Raw genomic sequence first — 20,255 nt, forward strand, 5'->3', positions numbered from 1 at the left:
CAACTACAAAAATACAGCGTGCCTGCATGGTAACTGTGTAGCGGCACGGTGGTGTAGTGGTGAACACTGCCGCCTCACAGCAAGAAGGTCCAGGGTTCGATTCTCGCTTGGGGACCAGGTTTCCATGATGCCAGTTACCCAGGTGGGGTATCTCCCAGGCCTTTGTGTGGAGTTTGCATGTTCTCCCCGTGCTCGCAAGGGTCCCCCCCCCCCCCCCCCCCCCGATAAGATAAACCCAATGGAAAAACATGCACAACAGATTGCTGACGCTGTGGCGTCCTTGGCGAAGACGGGCAGGATTGGTCCCCGGTGCGCGGCTCACGTCGACGCCCTATCTGCTCCCGGCTGCCCATGGAGGGAAGGCCGACGAGATGGGTCAAGTGCAGAGACTCAATCGCATTAGGTGACACAAGAAAATTGCATGTGTGTGTTCCCGTGTGTGTCGTTTGCATGCCAAATAAAGACTTCCTAAGTCCTGCATTATTATCATCAGTAGCAACACTTGACTGTAAAACTGACTGAAACTCATGTCCACAGTACAGTCCCCGTCTGCGTTTACAAAAGCAGGGGTTGTGTAGTAGTGTGGACATGCAGAGACAGAGATTGTGAAAACAATGACGCAGACACACTCTCGCTTCCAAAACAATGTGCAGCACACCGAAATCTTCTGACATGACAATGGAGCCAAGTAAACACTATGCTAGGGCCCTTATGGAATGCGTTTGAACTCTTCCTGTTTTCGGATATGAATTTTCCTGTTTAGGATTTCTCGGTTTTTAATTTCCCTGTTTTCGGATTTCTCCGATTTAATATTCTTTTTTTTTTATGATCTTTTTAACTAACTTTAATAACAGTACATCTGCAAACAGTGCCAGTGCAATTCAATGTTCAGTGCCAGGTCAGTCATTTTTATATATTTTTTTTTTATTCAGTTCAACTGTCTATGCGACAGAGATTTACAATTAAACACAAACGGTTCCAAATATATCTCAGCATATTTTCACACCGCCAACAAAGTAGCCTACTGGGTCCGTTGTCTCGGAATGGATTTGGTAGATAATTCCACGCCATTCCATGATTCCATAGGGCCCTACAATATGCCCACAACGATGGAACTTATAATTGACCAAACTAATTTGACCACACAGCCCAAACTAGCTGTGTGGCGCAGACACTCTATTGGAATGGCAGCGAGTTTAAAAAAAAAAAACGTACATTGAGATACATTTTGTGGCGAACTAAGCCATATAGTTTTTTTATTGATAGGTCTACATCAGAATCTTAAAACAAAACGACATATGCCTCCAACATGTTGACTAGCAAAGAAACTGTTGTTCACATCCCTAGTAAGTAGGGCTGTCTTAAATACTTCGAAGATTCGTAGCTTCGTTCGATGGCACAAGCTTCGAACATAAAAAAAAAAAAACTAAGTTAAAAAAAAAAAAAAAAAAAAAAATGTCCTCCAAAATCTTGCGCCTCCATTCCAATGAAACGAAAGTAAGCGGCGCCTTCCCGCCTCCATTCCAATGAAACGAAAGTAAGCGGCGCCTCGACTCCACCTCTCTACAACAAGCACGTGGAGATTATCTGTGTTGAAAACAACAAGGCCATGTGCAGCAGACATGTCGACGAAGAAGTCATCAGACGTGTGGTTACACTTTAAAGGGGAACTATCTTATAAATGGCCTTTTTGAGTGTTTAGCATTGTTTCCTAGCTATGTGAACTTATATTAATATGATCTATGTCTCTAATTCTCATATTGGCGCATTCTTCCAATTCTCCGCTCACAATATTCACCCTCACTGAACTGAGTCATCTGAAAATGTGATGATTTGTGATGTCAGAAAGACACTGCTGCATGTTAATGTTGAGATACAAGATGAGCTGCACACAGTGGTTGGAGCCCAGGCTCAAAACGGCTTAAGATCTTGAGGTAGAAAAATGCTGTTTTTGAGGACTTGATTAGAAATACAAAACAATGAATAAAAAAAATATATATATTACAGAGGTGTTCCATAGACTCACAGGAATTGTGTAAAAGTGCCCAAATAGTGAAAGAAATAGTAAAATAGTTCCCCTTTAAAATATGCAAAGACAATGCCCAAAAAGCCGAGTGCCAGATATGACAGAAGAAAATGGCATATCACAACTCTACAACAACTTTGTCAAATCACCTAAAAAAACGTAAGTATCGTTGTACACGACGCCACACAAAACATTAATAAGGCTATGCCTATGCTGCTATGACTAATCTGTTACCAAGTTGGCTAATTTAATTGTAATCATCTGCTTTTGTAGGTGCATTGTCTGATATAATTATAAATGATAAATTAAATAGAATATAATTGTTTGCTTGATAGACGAAGGTTGCAACATAATTATGTAATGTCATGTCGTTGGCTGTGAGAGCAGCCCCACTGCACCCAGGCAGCGCAGCCGAGTGAAACCTTGTTGGCTGCGTCACAGTCACGAAAGGGGCTACTTAATTAATTAATCCAATCCACTTTATTTATAGAGCACATTTAAAAACAACAAAGTTTACAAAAGTGCTGTATAAGTCCTACAACATAAGATAAAAAAATATATATATTATAATAAAAAATAAAATAAATCGAAGCTCGGCCCCGAAGCTTCGATTGCCAAAAAAAGCTTCGAAGGTCAGCCCTACTAGTAAGTAGTCTAATCCAGCCTTACTCTGCACTATGGAGGCATATTAGTACCAGGAGTAAGTATGCTAATTAGAGATGTTCCGATACCATCTTTCCCTTTCCGATCCGATTCCAATACCTAAGCTTTGGGTATCGGCCGATACCGATATTTATCCGATACCAGTGCATAAAAAAAAATTTAAAAAAAAATTATATAAATTATACTTTTTTTTTTTTTTTAGATACTGTTATACTGTTTTTTAGTAATAACTAGAACGTATAGTATTTATTCAACAACAGGTGATTGTATAGATTTGTATTAGTATCATTAATCAATGAGTATGGGCTGCAGCACTGCAGATATACCCTACTCCAATGATCCACACGGACATTAAACGGTGTTGCACTCGCTACTCAGTGGCTCTGCAGATATACCCTATTCAGTCTGTAAGCTAGTGGCAGATAGAACGTTCATGTTGTGGTTTTTGATGCAAAATAAATATTCAACATTCTCTTTTGAAACTCCGCCTCAGACTCTTATCCTTTGGCACTTGCTGTACTTTGCTTGCAGGTCTGCAGCCATTATTGCTGGATTATGTGAATAGCACCAACTTTAGACACGGTAACGTTATCAAGCTAAGCTAACTGACCTAGCGCGTCTTCCCGCATTGATAACGTTAGTAATAGTCAGCTAACGCTAGTCCGTAGCTACTTAACTTAAATACAATTCACCGTGGGTGCATTATTGTTGATAGACGGTCACGGACAGTGTTAGGTCCTGGAGAAAGGACAGGCGATCATCTGATTTGATGTAACGTTAAAAGCGGATGTTGTTCCAACTAGCTATCTTTCCAGCTAATGCTATCATAACACCAGCCAAACACAGCCCGATTCCCGTCCGAGCTCCCCGTCACACCGCACTGTCGGGGACAATGGAATTTAAGAAAGTGTATCTGCTGTTAAAATGACACAGCATCACACTTTAAAACATGTTCATTTTATAATCCTCACTCTCCGCAGGACTCGGCAGGAGATAAATTACATCATGGGATCGGAGGCTAGAATTTACGTGTACTCGCCGATACCGATACCAGCGTTTTAGGCAGTATCGGCGGCATTTCCGATACCAGTATCGGTATCGGAACAACTCTAATGCTAATCCAGCCATACTCGGCACTATGGAGGCATATTACTACCAGTTTGTATTTTAAGCCTACTTAACCTACAGTTCAAATAGATTGCTTTGGAACAATTTAAATGTAATGCATTTTTGTATATTTTTTGCTCTTTTAATGTGTTTATTATAGCCTCATATAACCGTACAGAAGATAATAATAATCAAAAGGTGTTTATTTAGGGCGGCTGGGTGGCGCAGCGGACATTGCGCTCGTCACCAACGCAAGAGACACCGGTATCGAATCCGGCTGTCAGCGTTGGCTCCGGCTTGGGCCGGCCGTCATACTGACTCAATTGGCAGAGTTAGCGGGAGGGAAGTCGATGGGTGGTAGTCTGGTCGTTGTGAACAGCGACTCCTACAGGTCGGTTGGGGCGCCTGCACAGCAAAGTCAGGAAAATGGCGGGGGCAGTGTGAGCCTCCCACACGTTACTCCTCGCCAATGAGAGTCCGCGCTGGCAGGTGAAAAGATGTGACATGGGGCGCTCCAGTAGCACACCATGTACCGCGCTGCGTCGCGGATCGACCGACCCGAGTTCGATTCCCAGACCCGCCGTTATTTGCCAAATGTCTTCCCCTGCTCTCTCCCGTTTCACCCTCACTGCATCTGTCGGTCATGTCTGACCAGGAAAAGCGATAAACTCATAAAAATACATCTTAAAAAAAATATATATATATGTGACTGGCTGCCTCCACATGTATCAGAGGGGACATGGCTTCTATCCTCCCTACAACCGGCCAGTGGAGGGCACATGCAAGCAACGATCAAGACAGGGGAGGGGAGAATTGGCACGGCTAAATTGGGATGGGAGAAAAATTTAAAAGAGGAGAAAAAGGGGGCGGCTACGTGGCGCAGTGGGCAAGGCGCTCGCAACGAATGCTGGAGACTGGGCTCGAACAGGATGCCTCCTGTTCGAGCCCCGCTCTCCACATTGCTTTCAGTTTAGCTGGTCGTCCACAGTAATACACATTGGCCGTATTACGGGGAGGGAAACTGAAGGGTGGGGATCGGGCGTTGTGGACAGCGACTCCTACAGGTCGGTTGGTGCGCCTGCGCAGTAGAATCAAGAAGCGACGGGGGCGGGGCCCCTCCAATGCCCAGACCCCTGTCGCTGAAAGATCGAGCCGCGCAGGTGAAAAGATGCGACGGCTGTTACCTCGAGTATCGGAGGGGACTTGTGCTATGTATGACTTAGTCCACATTGCAGCCGGCTTGTGGGAGGCAAGAAACAACGTTCGAAAGACAGGGGAGGGTTGAATTGGACGATATGAAAATTGGGATGGGAGAAAAAATAGAAAATGGGAGAAAAAAGTGGATAAAAAAAGGAGAAAAAGTAGATTAAAAAAAAGGTGTTTATTTAAAAGAATACCGTAATTTTCGCACTATAAGCCAGTGCCACACCTGAATATAAGTCGCAGCAGCTAAATTGAATGATGTGTACATATATAAGCCGCAGGTGTTTTAATGTTTAATTACCATATGTAATTACAAGTTGTATTAACACTTTGGCTGCCATGGGTTAAATTCATTATCAACCGTAGGTTGCCGGCTCTATTTGTCTATAGAGAAAGTCCCCTTCTTTGCAGGGCTATAACTTAAATTCTATTGCTACATTGCCATTATTAGGGCCCATTCAAAGTCCTATATGTATTGTTCATTGTGTAGCAACGTTAAACTTTTTCATTCACATATTCATAGTAAAGTATGGTCTAATGTATAAGTATGTTTTCATCTCTTTCTGCAGATTTCTCCAGAATGTGATCTATAGCCCCAAATACATTATATTGATGATGCAATACAGTTTTATGGCAATCAGCGCGATATAAAAAATTCCAACTAGACGTACTTCTAGAAGTTACTACACGTCATCTGATGTTGACCGGATGGGCTAGGGGGCGTTTATAATTCCGTGGGCAGCGTTATACCAATCATCTAATGTGGGTCAAATGTTGATAATAGCAGTTAGTATCGAAGACGGTAACTTTACACGCTAAAACTCACCCCAGTCTCCGCGCGCCGTTGGGCGATCATCGTTGAGTAGACATTTTATCATTATGGGATGTAGATTTACCCGGTCCATCTCCAGCTTGTATAATGGTATATACGTCCAAATCATGTTGTTTATCGAGTTATTGGCAATCGATCGCTATGTAGTGTGACGAGCCAGAGTCCCGGGACATGTACCGAGTGCCCGGAAGTAATACGGCCGTGCAGCACAACCTCTACGGCACTTCCTGTTAAGCGATTGCGCCGATCGGCCACCAGATGGCGCTCCTGAACCGCCAGAGCGCTCAGTGGGTCCTCCTGGTGGATCTCAGGCCAGCGGAGGGGACATATGAATCCGATCCCAGATTTTTGAAATATTGATATTAAAGACGCTGTAAAGCGTCTTCGGCAACTTGAGCATGGCCGGGAATGACGTGTTTAAGCGTTTCCCGGCACCCAAAGTGTTATGTTTAGCAAATAAGAGAACAGATAAATAACATTTCAATGCAGTCAAAAAAGGAATATTTCGATTTTAACATTTTCGGGTTTGGTCACGTCGAGTCACATATAAGCCGCACCGTTATATAAGCCGCAGGGTCGAAAAATGGGGGAAAAAGGCACGGCTTATAGTCAGAAAATTACGGTATATATATATATATATATACAATTTTAATGATTAAATAGTTATGGCTGCAGAGACAGACATAATGTACATAGACATACAACATAGATGCAGACAGATATAATGTACATAGACATACAACAGATGCAGAGAGCTGTGACACTCTGGACACAGCTTGAGGAATGCTATGGATGATGACATGTCACTGAGTGAACTAGTTTGTCACCGAGAGAACTAGTTCATCCATGCATTGCATGGGTCACTGAGGCCATAATGGAATCACAGCATGGCGGTCGTCTGCCATGACTGTACAATACTGAAAGTCACTATACATCAGACCAGTGCATCTGTCACACCAGATCACTATTGTATTTGTCCCATATAAAAAGTGACAGCAGGACCTTTGTTTGAAATGTTTTCGTTTTTTTTGCTGACGAGCGTTGCTTAAGTGTGTTGATACATAAGTTGACACGCATGTTTTGATGGTATAAAAGGTATTTAGTTTCCTAGTACAAATTACAGTGTGATATGACATATTGTTTATGTCTTTATGTTGCAATACAATTGTCATGGTGCCATTTCATTGAAAACTGTATTTCTTTTAATACTGCTGAAAGGATGTTTTTATTCCTTTTTGATGACAGTATAGTAAAAATCCATACCTAGAGGTGGGAATCTTGTACAGAGTGAAGCGCGGTATGTAGTCAGAGATGCAGCATGCATCGTTTACAAACGATATTCGTCTTTTCCTGAACCGATGGCGCGATAGCCCACCTCTCCCTTAACCCGCATGTGCAAACTCAGCCAACATCACAACAATGGCATGTACAGAGTAGTTGCGTTCGTGTTACAGAAGCTGTTGAGCTTGATCGGGCTTTTACAGCTAAATGTACTGCGCCTGTACTACCACCGTCGACAACAGATTGACATCTCCCTTAATCCGCATGCGAAAACCCAGCCAACAAAAAATAAACATGATACATATATGTCTTATATGTCCAGATATGTCCTGGCTAGAAGTGTTTATTTAACACGGAGGCTACTGTGATGAAATACACGATACAAGCTAGAGATTAGCGTCACATAGTGGGCCTTTTTCTGAAAACCGAAGTAGTAGCCAAGCACATACTGTTCCATAGCATACGCCTTCAGTTGATCATGACAAATCCTCTCTTACCTTGACGATTAAAAAGCCTCTATAATTTAGTAAATAGTATTCCCATGGCTGGTGTTGAGCTGTAGCCAGCCAGCTAGCGTTGATGCTATTCAATGCTATCAACATTAGCTAAATAGCTAACCAACTACCGTACTTTTTTTTTTCTTTTTAAGCCGCACCTTTTTTCCCCATTTTTCGACCCTGCGGCTTATATAACGGTGCGGCTTATATGTGACTCGACGTGACCAAACCCGAAAATGTAAAAATCTAAATATTGCTTTTTTGACTGCATTGAAATGTTATTTGTCTGTTCCCTTATTTGCTAAACTTAATACAACTTGTAAATGAGTTAATTCTTGTTATTTGTCTGACAGTATTGTGTCCCAATGCTAATTACATATGGTAATTAAAAATTAAAACACCTGCGGCTTATAGTCCAGTGCGGCTTATATATGTACACATCATTCAATTTAGCTGCTGCGGCTTATATTCAGGTGCGGCTTATAGTGCGAAAAGTACGGTAAATACAATAGACAGTGGTATCCTGAGGTAACGTTAAATACAGACAACCTTTGCTACAATAAGACAGTGGTATCCTGAGTTAACGTTAAATACAGACAACGTTTGCTAGTCGAAAGGACTGGACACAGGGACAAGTTAAACATCAATCAATTAATTTAATACAACGGGTAGTTTGAGCTGCACGCACCATATTATATATACAGCTTTGAAAACTCTCTCCTGCCGATTAAAATCCTCCTCATCATCGATTGCTGTAGGCTGTAGCTGCATTTTGTGCGTGTGAGCCGCGGTCTCTCTCTCTCCACTCCTTTGGAAACTAATGTTACGTTAGCTCAAAAGCACAGAACCGGACGACAAAAAGTTATTCTGCTAGCAACAAAACAACGATAACACTTCCAGTCGGGGGGTTTCAAAATAAAAGAGCGACGTCTAAAACAGGAAAGACATTTCTCGAGACGCTTTCGTTTTTACGGAAACCTTATTTTTTTTTATTAAAACGAAATGAAAACTAAGACGATCAAAATAGTTTTCGTCTGGACATGGCCTGAAGCGTGGTATCTAGCCAGAGATGCAGCAGCTATCTTGTACAGAGTGAAGCGTGGTATCTAACCATTTGTATGATTTTAATGTATTTTAAATATACAAAGAGGTACTTTTCTAATATCAAACTAAATTATATTAGATTATTAATATTACTTTGACTACATTTAAAGTATATTTTATCATGTCTAAAGTAAGTACATAAAGGTTTATTTAAATATACTTAATTACAACTAACTTAACTCATTCTGCGCCAATGACGTTTTTCTTTATTTTTTTTATATCTTTTCCCCCCTCCTTCTTTTTCCGATTTTTCTCCCATCCCACCCTTCCTGGTTGTTGCGCACTTTCCCCTACTGTTGGTCCGAGAGGCCGGAGACTGTCACATGCTTTCCTCCGACACATGTGCAGCCTGCCGGCAGCCAGCCTGGCCGCGCAGATTCTCACTGGGAGAGTGTAACGTGTGGGAGGCCGCACTACCTCTCTCCAGATCCTACCCTTGCTGAGCAGGCGCCCCGACCGAACTGTAGGGGTCGCTGTCCACAACGCCCAGGACCCACCCGCCCAGGGGAGGAAATTAGGCCACTTTACTCGCCAATTGCGAGTATTTTTTACGTTTGGCGAGTAATTCATGAAGAGCACTCGCCAGTCTGGCGAGTACTAGTAATTACAAAACAAAACAAAAAAATCATTCTGCAATCTGCTGATTCGCTCACTGACACAAACCGAACTCTGACTCCCCCCTTGATTCCTCCCATTTGCGCCACATAATAATCAGACCATAACCAATGAACATCATCGTTGTACAGATGCGCTCTAAGCTCCTCCAATGAACACTCGTTTTCTAGAAGATGACGCCCATCTAGGGGAAGTGGACATACCACTGCGCGCAGACCTACTAACTCCTGCCACCGGCAGCTGGCTTGACAACGTAGACAAACTTACAAAAACACATGAGTGGATGAAAATAATTGCATGTAGAGTCGTCGCTTTCGGATATCGGTGCGGTCTGACATGGGGGCGAACAACAGCACGCGACGCGTCTCCTTCGAGTCGGATGAGAATGACAAGTCAACCATGAACCAGCATTAGCCGGCTAGCTACCTAGCATGTAACAAGCTACCATAACGCGCATTCAACATAGTGGACGACTATACTGAGCGGCTTTGCTTAAATGCAGCCGAGTGACATTTTATTATTACCGGGTTTCCCAGCATATCACCAGTCGCCCATATGCCCTTCACAACGGTGATGTTGTCATATTTGGCATTCAGAACACACCTGCTGAACCCCTAGCGTTGTCGATTCGGTTCCAATGTATTGTCATCTTACAGCACAAGTACAGTACAACCAGAATACATTTGGCATACAACCAGAGTGCAAATGTAACAAGTCAAGTTCAAGTTGTTTTATTTAGCTATTACATTACAGTGAAATGCTTGGTTCTTTCACTGCCCAACCCAGTATTGATTGATTGAAAACTTTATTAACAGATTGCAGAATGGGTACAATACAGTACAGCTCAATACACACAATTGTTAAGGGGATGCAGACCAGAGAAGGACTTTAGTCTTGTTTACATCAGGGTCCCCCATTTCAGTCCTGTTTGCTTAATGCCTTGTCCACTTCCTCCACACTCCAATATGTTATGATGAATTAAAAATGGGGGACCCTGATGTAAACAAGACGAAAGTCTTTCTCTGGTCTGCATTCCCTTAACAATTGTATGTATTGAACTGTACTGTACCCATTCTGCAATCTGTTAATAAACTTTTCAATCAATCAATCCCTTCAACCCTGCTCCTGTCAAACCTGCTCTTTCCATTCCCTCCATCATGTCCCCCCTTTCTGATGAATATTTCCTGCACTTAAGAGTCAGACACACATTCCTAGTAGTTGAGCTGTGATGAATGAAAACTTTATTTAACAGATTGCAGAATGGGTACAGTACAGTACGGCTCAATACATGCAATTGTTAAGGGGATGCAGACCAGAGAAAGACTTTCGTCTTGTTTACATCAGGGTCCCCCATTTTCAATTCATTTTCAATTCATCATTCAGTATAACCTAGACCAGCCCAACCCAGCATCTTTCACTGCCCAGTTCAGCCCAACCCAGTCCAGAATAGTTCCCTCTTTCATGTTAATATGTGATTTAATGATGTAATATTTTGAAGAGTAGAGACAGTGTGATTAATTTACTATGATTGAAAATCAATTTAGACGAAGACGTACAAAGAAGTAATTATCACAATTAGCGATTTTTTTTGTCTGGTAAAAAATCTATTTGGCTGGTAAAAAAAATCAGATACCCGCCAGTTGGCTGGTAAGCCAAAAAGTTAGTTTCCTCCCCTGCACCCGCCAGCTTTCCAACCCTCTAATACTGCCAATTGTATTAGTGTGAACGGCCAGCCAAGCTGGTGACAACGCCGGGAGCTGGATTCGAACACGCGAATCCAGCATCTCCGGCGTTGGTGACGAATGCAATCTCCGCTACACCACCTGACCGCCCGGGGAAAAAAAGTCGGGTTAACTCACCATGCATTGAGCGCCAATCAAGAGAAATCTCGGGTTTTAATCCTTATTTCTTTTATTAACTATATCCATTCATTTTTCATCCATCCAGCCTGATCTTATCATTGGGATTGGGTCCGAGCTCGCAAAGGGCAAATACCGGCGCCTACGCCTTCCAGCCGGTATTGCACTCGATTTGAAACGATGTAGTTTGTTTTCTGGGCCGAGCTGAGCTGTGCGGGCGGGGTTTAAATACTCAAGCAGGATGAGCGTTTACAACGATACATCTACGAGGCTGCCCCCCCCCCCCCCCCGCCATATGCAATGCCGGACAACGTTCTCAGCCCTGAAGCTTCGAATTTCAAAAGAAAATCGAAGGTCAGCCCTACACAGTAGAGTGTATTAATTACAACATCAGTCACCATTTCCCAATAATTGCCCTTTATCCATGTACATTTCTTACACTGCCCTTACTTACTTACTTACTTATCCTCTTCGTCCCGGTTGGGGCATAAGGCCGCAATCATACACTGCCACTGAATCCTGTCTCGTGCTTTGGCCTGCGCTTCGTCCCAGGAAAGACCCATCTCCTTCAGCTCCATCATCACTGTTCTTCGCCAGGTGTTCTTTGGTCTACCCCTCTTTCTCTTCCCAACTGGGGTCCATCTCAAGGCAACTTTGGGTAACCTTTCATTGGGCATCCTCAATACATGGCAGAGCCATCTTAACCTCCGTCTCCCTATCTCAAGGGACATATGCAAGCTGCCCTACTTGAACAAATTAATGAATTAATTTGTCCCTTTGGTATATCTATCGTGTACAGTCTGTGGCACAAAGATACTTCAAACATCACCACAATACAATACACACTACAATATATTAAAACAGGCCAGACATCACATTGTTAATCAGTCCTATACATATTGGAATGAAGGTTTTCTATTGCCGTCCTGTAATGTGTAGTGAAAAGCCGAAAAGTGGTGTAATGTCTGTATTTCATTCCACAGAATTTGTTTGCGGTATTGATATATTTTTTTTGGGGGGGGGGGGTGTCTTTCTAATCTCGTTTTTGTTAAGAGCTCTAAACCAGGAGTGAAATCCAAAGGCGAGAATGTTTCCTATGATGTTTTGATTAAAGAAAAAGGTGTAATTGTACAGTAATTGTGGTTAAAGAGGGAAACAGGGTTGCCTACTTGTGGTCTTTGTGTTTCAGTAGCTGACAGTCTCGACAGGTCAGCCGGTCGCACGTCTCACAGAATAGCTTCAGCGGCTCCTGCTTGTGGATGTCACAGAATACGGGCTTCTGGGTGGACAAGCCTACAGCCTCTGGAAGACACAAGGGGAAAACATCAAAACCAAGGAGAAACCAAGGGGAAAGATCAATTCTGGTTAACGAGGAAGTGCGCAAATACGTAAGGTTTTTCCACAAGAGGTGGATTAAGGAAGAACTTGGTGATGGAAAAGCCATGCAAGAGGTGAGAACGACCCACTGTTCTGGTATTCCCCACTTTGAAAGCGGACTTTTTCCACATCCGAGTTGTGACTGATGTGGTGATGGCGTTTTTTTTTTTAAATGGCGGAGCCCATGGAAGTTCATTTTGCAGTGGAATTATATTGTAATTTTAGTTGCATAGTCTTTCTTAGTAATTGAATAATATATGCGAGGGAAATGTTCATATTCCCAATGGTCTTGTTTTTCCTCTGTCAAACGTGCCTTTGCAGTTCACGTATATGCTAGCTAAGATAGAATGGTTTGTAAATACAAATCTGAACCGTCCGGTTCGGGGCCTAGAGACCATTCAGTTAACTTTACTGTGGAACCTTTCATTGTAGTCCAATACATGACACCTGGCTAAAATTTCTATCGCGGTATATTTCGGTATTATGGTATATTTGTTAACAATAAATAGGAGCAGTACAATTGTTGCATCTTCGGACATGACAATGGAGCCAAGTAAACACTATATGCTCACAACGATGGGACTTATAATTGACCAAACTAATTTCACCATACAGCACAAACAGAGATTAGCTGTGTTGGGCGTACAGTAATATGCTTGTCACAATCATCAACACTACTCAGAGAATGGCAATAAAAAGCGTGCATACGATTGTTAATTTGTCCGAAACTGCCCACAAAACAGTCATGGAGTCATCGGCCTCTTTCTGCTTCATAACGTCATGAATCGGGAACGGGAGCTCCCGCATTACGCTCACTGCTCTCCATTTCAGAACGAATACGTTTGTTTACGTCAAGGTTTATGTTGCACTACTCGCATGTTTTCTTTGACGTGTCTTTTTCCACAAACTTAGCTTATTATATTTCAATGGCAGCACGCAGTTCGCTAGCTATGTGCGTTACATTTGTAAATGTGAAAAGGCCTAAAAGTAACCTTCTACCGGTACACCGGTAAATGTGTTTTGTGCCATTTCGGACACAGAGCCCATGTCAGTGGGTCACAGTACCTGAGGACATCTCCTCCTTCTGTCGTATGGTGTGATCCCTGGTGAACTTGACGCGCTGGTGGGCCTCGATGCACGTCACGCACAGGAACTCCACGCACTCCACGCAGTAGCCGGTGGCCTCCGTGTTGTCTTCGCAGCTCATGCACACCTGAAGACGAGGGAGAGAAGGAACCAAGTTGTCGGCAGGGGAAGTCACCAAGAGAGCTCCTGATGTCATGATACTATCACAACACTCGAGGGGGACAACAACAATACCATATAATATGATTCTTAAAAGAAAAAGCAACAGATGATTTAAAAAAATGTATTGGGTTTAATGAAGGATGCCTTTGGCATATATTAAACCCTTGTGCGACAAAACTAAATGTTTATTTGGGTATTCAATCGGGCTTAGAAATACTGCTTGTGTGTTTTTTGGCCACACCCCGCTTCCTAAAAACACCATGCAAATGTCTTTCCTCTATATTAGACTAGATGGCTAGTTTGACGGCATACAGTATAGGAGACGTGTATATCCATATTTTCATATTTAGTTGTGTAGCTCAGAGATGAAAAAGTGGTTAGTTAACTCACAAACTACTAGCTAACTCACGGACAAACGATACCGTTGGAGCTTTGCAATGGGTTATCTGTCCCCCTCGGACTCCCGACTCAGTCAAAGGCAGCAAGGAGTTGAGATCATTTACTGCTGGTCACTTTTGCCCCATCTCCTTTGAACCACAGTGATTTGGACCAATCAGCGTCCTATGAGGAACTACTGGCAGCTACGGCGTGGTTTAGGTGTGACGTTTGCTACCTTCTTTCAATCAAATGTTTTTTTGGTATTTGTATTCCTTACAAAGACGCCAAGACTCGTCTTCCAACATGCTAACTACATAGTTACGTCAAGTTAAACTTAAGACTTTTTAAGACTACTTTGAAATATAATTGAATACCCATTTCACAGCTGTACTGGCAAAAAAGTATGAGGGAAAATTACTATGAAAGAAGAAATTCCACATGAATTGTTGTCAGGGAACCGATTATTACTTACCGGTACTTCTGACTTTGCAGCCCAAACACATTTAAACAAGATACAGAGAAGTTATCACAACAGAGAAGTAACTTCCTAACCTAAATCATATTTAAGACCTTTTAAGGCCTATATACATGATCATGCAATGTTAAAGGTTGTAGGAACGGTTTGGGAGAGCAAGGTAGGGAGGGGTTTTATTTTGTGTGGTGTGTTACAATAAATAACAAAATATTTTAAATAACAATGTTGAAATAATTACAACTGAAATAAATGTTTTGCTATTACAGAGAGAGTAAAGTACAGAAAATAGGTATCGCTGTGTACCGGTATCAATTCCCAGGTTCAAATGTTAACGATACCCAATCCTATGGAGCACTACGCAAGTAATGCTAGACAGTACTCAATCTGGGAAACCATTACGCATGCCTATCTCTATACTGTATATCACAAGATTTTAACATTTTCCCCACACCAGATGTATAACATATGTATACCACACCAGCAGATATGTATGTATATTGTCATGCCCCACCCTCCCATATGGCCCTGACCTAACGCAATGTATTGACAGATTGATACAATATCATAGGGGGAGACAATATCACAATACCATTTACAATATATCCCCCAACCCCTACTGACTACACTCACCACAAATGGCCTATACTCACCCACACAGGAAAACTAGATTAATATGAGAATAATTATGGGCATGGATTGATCTACCTGGGTGGTCTTCTCAACGGTGCTGCTAGGCACCTCGGCGGAATCCTTCACGAAGAAGTTATCCAGGACGTCCATCTCCCAACATTCCTGCCTGCAGACCGGGCAGCGAAGGGCTCCCACCACTACCAGGGGGGGGGGGGGAGAAAAGGGACGTTTTTTTAGCCAGCAAGGCACTAGGGTTATGGTTTTTGTATTAAACACACTAGTGCAATTGATTGATTGAAAACTTTATTAACAGATTGCAGAATGGGTACAGTAACAGCACAGCTCAATACACAACAATTGTTAAGGGGATGCAGACCAGAGAAAGACTTTCGTCTTGTTTACATCAGGGTCCCCCATTTTCAATTCATCATCATCATCATCATCAGTTGTGTCAGGTTAATGGCCAGTGTTATTCTAAGACAAAGGGCCATGTGGCTCATCATCATAACACACAACAAGTGGACCAGGGGCATCCTCCTCCTCACGTGGCTTGTTGTTGTCCCCCCCCTGGGCCTGCGGGTCCCGCCGCGGGTCGGCGCTCTTGAAGGGCGGCGGCAGACACCTCTTGCAGAAGGAGTGCAGACACGGCAGCAGCTTGGGCTCTCTGTTGTGGAAACTCAACTTGCAGATGGGGCAAGTGTCCATGAGCCCGAAGGAGGCTTGGAGGAGCTTCAGCCTCTCCTCCTCCGCGGGCAAACTCTCCGCCTCGTTCTCCACGATAATGACGATGTCATCGTTGTCAAGATTGTCGGAACTTTCATCCATTTTTTTTTCAAGAGATTCAATCTCTACTCAACCAATCAATGTATTCGTGCGTTTTTTAGCAACAAAGAAAGATGGCTGTGTGCTAAATAACGTTACGTTATTTTTCTCTGGCTAATAAGGAAGCCAGATCAGAAATATGAATACTAATAATATTATGCATTACACAATTCATGACACGACACATGCATCTACACGCCCGGCTTGTTTGGCTCGACGTCGCGTTGTCCTGGAAGTTAACGTTCTACTCTCTAAGCTAGCGTTAAGTTAGCTAGACTTAGCTAACCTAGCCAACTGTAGCTAGCACATACATATATTCAATATCTTAGTTAAGCGGGTCGTGGTCGTCCTGCCTGTTATTAAAAATAAAATATAACGGTACAAGAATGTCGCTAGACAATAGTGAATGACAAACAATCACACGGTATTAGCTATGAAGCGAGAACATATATAGCGTTAGGTGGAAAACGCGACCATCTGTGAACTCTTTCTCAAAACACACACAGTGACAATACCCAGGGAGCACTGCGGCTCTCCGGGCTACGGTGTCCGACAGAGCCCAGGAAACAGACGGGCCGAAAGGCGTGTAGTCTTTTACCAACAAACTTGCAGTTCCGCGTTCGGGTTCTGCGATCTGATTGGCCGAACCCGAACGCGGAACTGCAAGTGTGTTGGTAATAGACTACACGTTGCCGAAAGCTCCTTTTGAGTAAAAAAAAAAGAAAATGCGAAGCTCTTTTGAGGGTAAAAAAAAAAGGCGATGAGAATCTTGGTCAAATAATTAACATTATCGTTACATTATACACATTATGTTTATGCTATTCTGTAAAGTCACATTGTGAGTGTACATAGAGTGTAATTTCCGTATCTCACACAGACACACGAAAGCAGAAAACACACGCAAGATAGTTGTTTTTTCCTTTATTGACAGTGGCAAGTATACCAAATATGTCAATATCATAAACATATCCATTGCATTTTAGGCTATATAAATCTGCAAGTAAGTCAGTATACAGCTACCAGCATGTGAGGATAGTGACATAAAAAATCCACCATACTGAATTATAGCCGATCTATTATTTATCTACTATGATCAAAGTCATCAGAAACCCCCCTCTCCTGTGCTCCGACACCCAATCCCCTTCAAGGATTAATAAAGATCCATTTTATTCTCTTAAACTCCAACATCTGTTTCTCTGCAAGTTGTATGATGGCAGTTGTAACAGTTGGGAAACCCGGACAAAGCTGATGATTGATTGATTGATTGATTGATTGATTGATTGATTGAAAACTTTATTAACAGATTGCAGAATGGGTACAATACAGTACAGCTCAATACACACAATTGTTAAGGGGATGCAGACCAGAGAAAGACTTTCGTCTTGTTTACATCAGGGTCCCCCATGATAGACAGTACTGCTACATCTATACATTTATGACATACCAGATTTACCAGAACAATGACAGACTACAAAGGAACCCCCCTCAAACTGAACAGTGACATCTCCTTAGCAAATGATCTCAATTCCTTCTATGCGAGGTTTGAGGCTGTGAATAACAACACCAGCCTACAAACCACGGCAATGGGGGGGGGGGTCTGCTGATGGAGACTCAGTGTTCAGGGTAACAGAGCATGAGGTGAGACGGATCTTTAAAAAAGTGAATATCAGGAAGGCAGCAGGACCGGACGGCATCCCCGGCCGCGTCCTAAAAGTCTGTGCCGACCAACTGGCCCCGGTATTCACTGACATCTTCAACCTGTCCTTGGAACGGGCTGTCATCCCCACCTGTCTGAAGAAGTCCACCATCATCCCTGTACCCAAAAAATCTACGCCCGCTTGCCTCAACGACTACCGCCCTGTAGCCCTCACCTCCATAGCCATGAAGTGCTTTGAGAAGCTAGTGAAGGGCTACATCTGTTCCTCCCTCCCCATCAACCTGGACCCTCTGCAATTTGCATATCGCCCCAACAGGTCCACGGAGGACGCCATAGCCCATGTGCTGCACACAGCAGCATCACATCTGGACAAGAGGCAGGGGAACTATGTGAGAATGCTGTTCATCGACTACAGCTCAGCATTCAATACCATAGTCCCCTCCAAACTCATAGCCAAGCTCAGGGACCTGGGCTTGAACTATGACCTGTGCCAGTGGGTCTTGGACTTCCTGACGGGCAGACCCCAGGTGGTAAGAGCCGGCAACTGCACCTCCTCATCCATCACGCTCAACATAGGGGCCCCCCAGGGCTGTGTTCTGAGCCCCCTCCTCTACTCCCTGTACACACATGACTGCGTAGCACAGCGGAACAACAACACCATCATCAAATTTGCTGATGACACAGTAGTGGTGGGCCTGATCTCTGCCAACGACGAAAGGGCCTACCTGGAAGAGGTAGAGAACCTGTCACAGTGGTGTCAGGAGAACTGCCTCTCCCTGAACGTCAGCAAAACAAAAGAGATGATTGTGGACTTCAGGAGGTCGGGGGTCAAGGACTACAGCCCCCTCAGCATCGACGGGGCACCGGTTGAGAGAGTGAACAGTTTCAAGTACCTCGGAGCCCACATATCCGAGGACTTGACATGGACCACACACATTGACAGTGTTGTGAAGAAGGCACGACAACGCCTCTACTTCCTCAGGCGCCTAAGGAAGTTCCAAGTCAGTCAGAAGATCCTTAGGAACTTCTACTCATGTACAATAGAGAGCATCCTGACCGGCAACATCACCTCCTGGTTTGGGAATAGCACTGCACAAGACCGTAGCAGACTACAAAGAGTGACACGTTCAGCCGAACGCACAATTGGAGGGGGGCTTCCCACCCTCCAGAACATTTACATCAAGCGGTGCAAGGGGAAGGCTAAGAGAATTATTAAGGACTCGAGCCACCCGAACAACTGCCTCTTTGAACTGCTGCGGTCAGGCAAGCGATACCGGAGTCTTAAGGCGAGCACAGAAAGACTCAGAAGAAGCTTCTATCCCCAGGCCATCAGGCTGCTAAACGAACAATAATCACTATGCAACAACCATCAAATGCACACAGCACACACACCCACACGCACACACTCACTCAAACAAACAACACACTGCAGCACCCACTCTCCACACTTTAGATCACACAAACACACTTACACTTTATATTTATTGATAAAGGATTTGCACTACAACTCGTACACCTACTGTGAATTGTACCTAAATTGCACCTCGTCCCATTTCTCCATTTCTGCCTTGCACTATATAGTATTGTATATTAGTACACTGCACAGTATTGTATATTGTATGGTAACTACGTCTATCGACATTTGACGTAAAAACTGTACATTGGAGGAGGTTGGGTGGGGTGGGGGTGGGTAGGAGGGGTTGGGGGGGTGAAACACTGTACAACTGTACAAGCAAAACTGTACATTGGAATATTGACAACCATACTAGGTCATTTACTGTACATTGGAGGGGGTTGGGGGGGGGGACACTGTATATAAATAAGCTTTACTTACATACTTACTTACTTACTTGCTTACTTACAAACAAGCAAAACTGTACATTGGAATATTGACAAAACCATACTAGGTAATTTACTGTACATTGGAGGGGGTTGGGTTAGGACATTTACAGGGGCCAGTTTCGAATTGCAGTCTCCCGTAGGTGTTCTTTGAGAGTGGTTTTGAAAGTGGGTAGTGATTCACATTCCTTTACAGCTTTAGGTAGGGCGTTCCACATTGATGTGGCATAATTGCGAAACGTGTTTAGTCCCTTGTTTGAGCCGAATCTGGGTTTAACATGATTTGTGGAGCTCCCTCTGGTGTTGTGATCGTGGTATTTACTGACCCTTGGGAAGAATTTTGACATGTACATGGGTACCTTGGTCGTGTAATGTATATCTTGTAGACCAGGCCCATTGCAAGTTACTGTACTCTGTCGTCAATAGACTATGCCGATTTGTTCTTGACTGTCCGTTCACACACCATCAGACACGTTGGAACAGGGGGTGCGGCGGGTGTGGCAGCACCCCCTAGTGGCAGCTTCAGTTACTGCACAAAAGTAAAACCGGTATTTTTATATACTGTAACAATATAAGTTATAAGTTGATCCTGCTCAAAGCACTTGACTTCACCATTACACTGGCACACTTGTAAATACGTTA

At 43.4% G+C, this 20,255-nt stretch overlaps 1 protein-coding gene across 1 annotated transcript in view; it reads right to left on the minus strand.

Moving 5' to 3' along the window:
• trim24 (tripartite motif containing 24) overlaps window positions 1-16,609 on the minus strand; it is a gene marked incomplete at its 3' end in the record, with an annotated part of 71,619 nt that extends 55,010 nt beyond the window's left edge. The window contains exons 1-4 of the mRNA XM_084331094.1: window positions 15,841-16,609; window positions 15,371-15,492; window positions 13,630-13,777; window positions 12,357-12,489 (exon numbers count right to left, since the gene is read on the minus strand). Coding sequence (XP_084187220.1) covers window positions 12,357-12,489; window positions 13,630-13,777; window positions 15,371-15,492; window positions 15,841-16,120 — 683 coding nt within the window. The 5' untranslated portion in view covers window positions 16,121-16,609. The remainder of the gene's footprint in view (window positions 1-12,356; window positions 12,490-13,629; window positions 13,778-15,370; window positions 15,493-15,840) is intronic.
• Window positions 16,610-20,255: the final 3,646 nt, after the last annotated feature.

This window comes from Notolepis coatsorum (genome assembly GCF_963971535.1).
Source record: "Notolepis coatsorum genome assembly, chromosome: 15".
NCBI lineage: Eukaryota > Metazoa > Chordata > Actinopteri > Aulopiformes > Paralepididae > Notolepis > Notolepis coatsorum.